This window comes from Hibiscus syriacus, unplaced genomic scaffold (genome assembly GCF_006381635.1).
Source record: "Hibiscus syriacus cultivar Baekdansim isolate YM2019G1 unplaced genomic scaffold, ASM638163v2 tig00117034_pilon, whole genome shotgun sequence".
NCBI classification, from domain to species: domain Eukaryota; kingdom Viridiplantae; phylum Streptophyta; class Magnoliopsida; order Malvales; family Malvaceae; genus Hibiscus; species Hibiscus syriacus.
In genome coordinates, this window is record NW_024063533.1 from 1,627,084 (window position 1) to 1,632,820 (window position 5,737).

Below are 5,737 nucleotides of genomic sequence, written 5' to 3' on the forward strand. Positions count from 1 at the left end.
TATCTTGAGATCTTTTGCTGTAGAAAATACCCTAGATGAAGAAAAATTTTTGGAACCACATTATTGTGGGAATTTTTTTTTCTCAGGTTACATTATTCTGACATTTTTGCCCACAGATGACCCGAGGAATCAGGTCAGTATAATCATTTTTCGTAAACTAGGCATTAGTTTCATTAATTCAGGATGTTGTAGCCGTTGTGAACGCCTTTATAAAAAGTAGATTGAAAAAGAAAAAGGCGACAAAAAGATAACGGACATTAGCACGTCATGACCGTTTGGTGGTAATTTATAATTTTTTATTCAGTGTTGACGTTATAGTTGTAGATCATAATATCAACTTTGTAAATCAGCCGTTACGGAATAACATTTTTTAATATAAAAATACAATATTGTAGTATACTACTTAATGGTATAATTGTTTATAAAAAATGTTTTGATTTTCTAAAGGATAAATTACTCATTGAGTATTTAAACTATCAGTTTGAGTTTATTTAGTATTTAAATTTTCATTTTTTAAATCATACTTAACATTTAGTTTTTGTTTTATTTTAGTATTATGCTGTTAAAAACTTAACGGACAGGCTAACGTGGCATAACTTCGATGGATGGACGACCAATCTGAACAGTGGACCATGAGAGAATGACGAATCGACCGACATAGTTCCGTTTTAGGCTCATTAGACAATGGACCATGAAGATCAAAGGATGAGATTGAGACGTTTCACAATGAAACAGAAGCCATAATTATGTTTAGGGGTCGAAAAGGTGCGAACTGGAAATTTTTGGCTTCATCGGTCAACGGATAAGTCGGTCGACGACTGTAGATACGGCGGCAGGTGAGCCTGTCCGACAAGGTACTAAAATAAAACAAAAACTAAATGTTAGACATAGTCTTAGAAAAAGTGAAAGTTTAAATACTACACACGAGTTTACCCTTTTCTAAAAGTGCAAGCCTGTTGTATAGTTGCTTTGATTTTAACAATTTGCTGTGGCACTGCCATATGTATTATTCTCATTATGCTCTACAATTTACTAATGCTATTGCTTTCTGGAAAGTATTATAGCATCGTATTCGTGGTGTGGTGTATCGTATCTAGGGATGGATATTTTACCTATAGACGAGTTTCGATTCAATTGGATCCAATTTGATTAGATTGATTTTTAATTTTGAAAATTTATATTTAATTTAGGTTGGATCGAGTTTTTCTTTTAAAGATGAGATCAAGTAAGGTCGGGTTTAGATTTAAGATAAAAATATTTGATCCAATCTGATATAATATTATAATTATCTTTTATATATTTAGAGATAATTACAACAAACTCTTTTCTATTTTCTTAAATTAGATCCTTAATTTTATGTAATAAAGATGAATATATTTATATAAGTTGAATATGAGTTTTGACTTAAAAAATAGACCGAATACCCTTCTAAATCTTAAATCATGTCAAATATATTATATCGATAAATAAGTTTAATTTTCGAATCAAATCAAATATCCTTAACATTCGATCGACATCCCTAATCGTATTCTCCTAAATCCAGCAATAAAATAGGTAGTCCCCACCCAAAAATTCCCAGCCTGCCTGCCTGTGCCAGCAAACGCCTTTATTTTGACGAAGCCAAAGTGAATCTGATCCCTCACCTCTCTCTCTCTCTCACACACACACACACATATATACACGCGCATTCATTAAGCATTTGCTTTTATACATTTCGAAGCATCTGAGAGCAGAGGGCGATATCAATCAGAGAAGTCCGTTGGTTGGAAATTATTGGAGAAATGATGAAGTGGACATCAATGAAGAAAAAGGAGAGGTTTTGGGGCAGCTGGAAGCTCTCATCGGCATTCAAGTGGAAGAAACCTATTGATCTGCAGGCGAAGATAGTGGACAATTTGGTATTCAGAGTTGTTTACGTTGTGGAAGCCATCGTTCTCGTCTCCACTCTCTGCTTCTTCTATCTCTGCTGTGGCTGCCACTTTTGATTTTTCTTCCTCCATTGCTCCCTTTCTTCTTAAATTAACCTAGATGGTTGCAAGGTAACCATATGATTCTATTTGTATTCTTTGTGTGTTTTTTTCGTTGTTAGTTTTGGTCTTCATTTTTTTTGTAAGGAGTCGTTTTCTGATTATATATAACTTTGAATGAATAAGATTATTTGATTTGTTTGAATTCTTTTTAGTATTGTTGAGGAAAGATTCATGATTTGAGATTACCCAGATTTGTCCTGCTATCAAGGTTTTCTAATTTATTTTTTTAATTTCTTTATAATTATATACATTAATTAAAACCCATATTCGTATTTATGATCTGTGCATTATCTACAAAAATTGTACTAGGTAGGGTTATAAAAAGTTGGCCCTACTTGCAAAACTAATTAAAACCGACTTGAGTTAAAACTGTTTGTGATCCGGGTGGATATGATTTGAAACCGATTCGAGTTTGAACTATCATTGACCTGAACCCGAGTTGGACATGGAAATTGTGGATCTGAACCGAGTTGAACCCGAAAATTATGGATCTGAACCAAACTTACACTCGATCTGAGAACGACCTGAACCCGAATTAAATCGATAATATGATAATCAAACATGACCTGCATATGACTAATACGAACTCGAACCATAGATTAACTTGGTAAATAATTGGTATTACCCTACCTGTTATCAACTGACATTCTATGAATCTGACCTGTAATTGACTCAACTTATAAATTATCTGACTTGTTATTTATTTATTTTTTGGTAAGAAAATGAAAACTACCTAATTACTTAAACCTAATTGCATTCTTCAATCACGAGTTGGCTTATATCAGCAGGATGCTCCTGTAAGATTCTGGTTTGGCTATCTTCGAAATTGACGCTTCTTGCTAGTTTATCAGCAATTTTATTCCCTTCTCTTCGGACATGTTGCAATCTGACGTTCCAATCCCGGTTTATCAGTTCCCTTATGTACGGTATTATGGTAATATTTCCTTCTTTGTTTGTGCTATTCTTCAGTGTCTGTATTGCTTCGAGGCTATCTACTTCAACTATGAGTTGTTGGATTCCTTGTTCCCATGCACATCTTAGCCCTGTATATACTCCCCATAATTCTGCTTCCATTGTAGAACATATTCCTATGAATTTTTTGAAGTCGATCCTCAATTTTCCATTCAAATCTCTGATTACTCCTCCACATGCTGCTTTTCCATCTGTATTTCTACGGGCTGCATCTGTATTAAGTTTTTCCCATCCCTCTGATGGAGGTAGCCAAACTGTTGGACCAACCAATTCAATTGGCTGTGATTTGTTTGCCTGGTTTCTTTCTCTATTTGCATTGTTTATTGAGTTTGTCATCCTGCGGCTTCGTTCTAATATTCCTATGTTATCTTCCATAGGATTGTTGAAGACAATCGAATTCCTCATGATCCATATGTTCCATAATACCGATCCGAATAGGATTTCCCAATCTTTACTTTCTTTAGCAAACATGTTTGGTCTTGTTAAATTCACTTCAACCCAATTCTTTATGTCCATTGTTAGAAAGTTCTGTAATCTCTCGTTTTTCACCAGTGTTGTCCAAATAGGGGTCACGGTAATGCAGTGTCAAAAAATATGGTTAATATCCTCTGTTTGTGTCACACAGATTGGGCAATTACCATCAATTGTAAGATGTCGTCGAAGTCTTTCTGCATTTGTCAGAATTTTACCTTTGCAAACTAGCCATAGGAATGTTTTCTATCTGACTTGTTATTGAACTAATATGATATTTACCTGACTTATTAGTAATAAGTTACAATTGATGCAATTATGAGATTTTATATTTATGATAAACTTGTGATAATTAAATTAATATGATTAATTTTTTAAATTTAAAATAAATTGTTAGCGATGATAACTAAATTAATAAATTTAATTTCTATATTAATTATAATCCTTATATTATAAATTTTATTTATAATCTTTAAATTAATTTTAGGGTAAAGTATATTAATAGTCACTAACCTTTCTAAAGCTTTCATTTAGGTCCCCAACTTTTAACACTTACAATATAGTCTCTCAACATTTAGTTCATTTGCAATATGGTCCCCCAATAGTTACATCGAAGACCATATTGCAAACGGACTAAATGTTGAGGGACCATATTGTAAACAGACTAAATGTTGGGGGATTATATTATAAGTTTTAAAAGTTGAGGGACCTAAATAAAAGATTTAGAAAAATTCAATGACCATTACTATACTTTACCCTTTATTATTCGAAGATTTGCTTTCGTTGAATTTTCCAGAAACAAGAAATCTGGAAATTTGGGTATTAAGAATGGTTAAGAAATTCTGACCATATCTTTCGCTTGTAAATTTGCGCCACAAACCAAAGGTATTGAATCAGATAATGAAGCAAAACGAGAATCTCTCAACCTCCATATCCTAATTCATATTTTGATTATACATTGCAAATATCAAATATGAATTCTTCGATTTATCAGCAAAAGCAAATCATTATGAGACAACCAGAGAGAAAAAGGAAAAGACAACATCCCTAACATGAATTCGATCCAGAACCGGAATCGGAATCCGATTTACGAGCGTCGACGTGTTTCTTGTCCTTCGCTTCAGCTTGTTTGACGGCTTTACTCAACTCGGCAAACGGGTCAATGGCAAATACTTGAACACAGGGTAACGTTTCCCGCTCATGTCCTTAACCAAGCAGTTTTACTTCTAGGACAAATTCTTCGCCGTGGAAATGATCATCTCCGCAACCGAGTGGAAAGCTGAACTGTGGTTCATTTGTACCCACAACTTGGTCGAAATCACCAGGACGAACTGCTTGTACTCACTCGCGGCGTAGTTCAAAGAGCCGTAGCGCCGCTAGGTCGAGCCTCGTCGACTAATTTCTGAGCCTTTTGTGCAGCCCTGTGAACCAAATATCGCGCTTGGTTCACCATTTCCTTGCCTGCTGGTGGCACATGCTCGTCAAATTTGTGAGTAGCCTCGTCTACCTGCGCAGTTAATTTAAGAACAAACTGGTTCGCATAATTAATTGAAAAAAATATGATCCAAACAGAAAATTTTACAATTGACCGACAGTTCGCAAAATTACACACTATAATCCATTAAACATAAATATACATTACCTTCCTATCAAGAAACACAAGATGACCCGGAGCGTCCTTAAACTTCTCATAGACGGGGCCAATTATGGTTGTGACGGCACCCTCGACGATGCCGATGGTGGACCGTAACAGACCGGAATTCTGTTTAAGAAACTCGTAAAGATTCGACACACAGACCAGCAAACGGATCGCAGTCACCCTCATCCAACCTACGTGCTTCAGGTGTTGTTTCCGGTTCTCAAACTCTACCTCCTAAAACATAATAATATTAAGGGTAAAGTATACTAATGGTCACTAAGCTTTTTTAAAGATCTCATTTAGGTCTCTCAACTTTTGCAACTTGCAATATAATCCCCCAACTTTAGTCCGTTTGCAATATGATCCTTCAACATTTAGTCCATTTATAATATTGTCCCGACGTAACTTTTGGGGGACCATATTGCAAACGGACTAAATGTTGGGGAGACTGTATTGCAAATTTTAAAAGTTGGAGGACCTAAATGAAAGCTTTAGAAAAGTTCAATGACCATTACTATACTTTACCCTTAATTTTATTATATAATTTAGTTATTGAACATGATTTTATTAGATTATATAAAATTAATTAAAATATTTATAAGTTTATTTTATTTTTATGTAAAAA

General features: G+C 34.4%; 1 protein-coding gene across 1 annotated transcript; it reads right to left on the minus strand.

The window, feature by feature from the left end:
• Positions 1 to 4,525: 4,525 nt before the first annotated feature.
• LOC120196726 (REF/SRPP-like protein At1g67360) lies at positions 4,526 to 5,322 on the minus strand. The gene is made up of 2 exons (XM_039198462.1): positions 5,116 to 5,322; positions 4,526 to 4,980 (listed from the first exon to the last, which is right to left on the minus strand). Exons 1-2 carry the CDS (start codon positions 5,296 to 5,298, stop codon positions 4,831 to 4,833), a joined length of 333 nt encoding a protein of 110 aa, XP_039054393.1. The 5' UTR covers positions 5,299 to 5,322; the 3' UTR covers positions 4,526 to 4,830.
• Between the last annotated feature and the right edge of the window lie 415 nt (positions 5,323 to 5,737).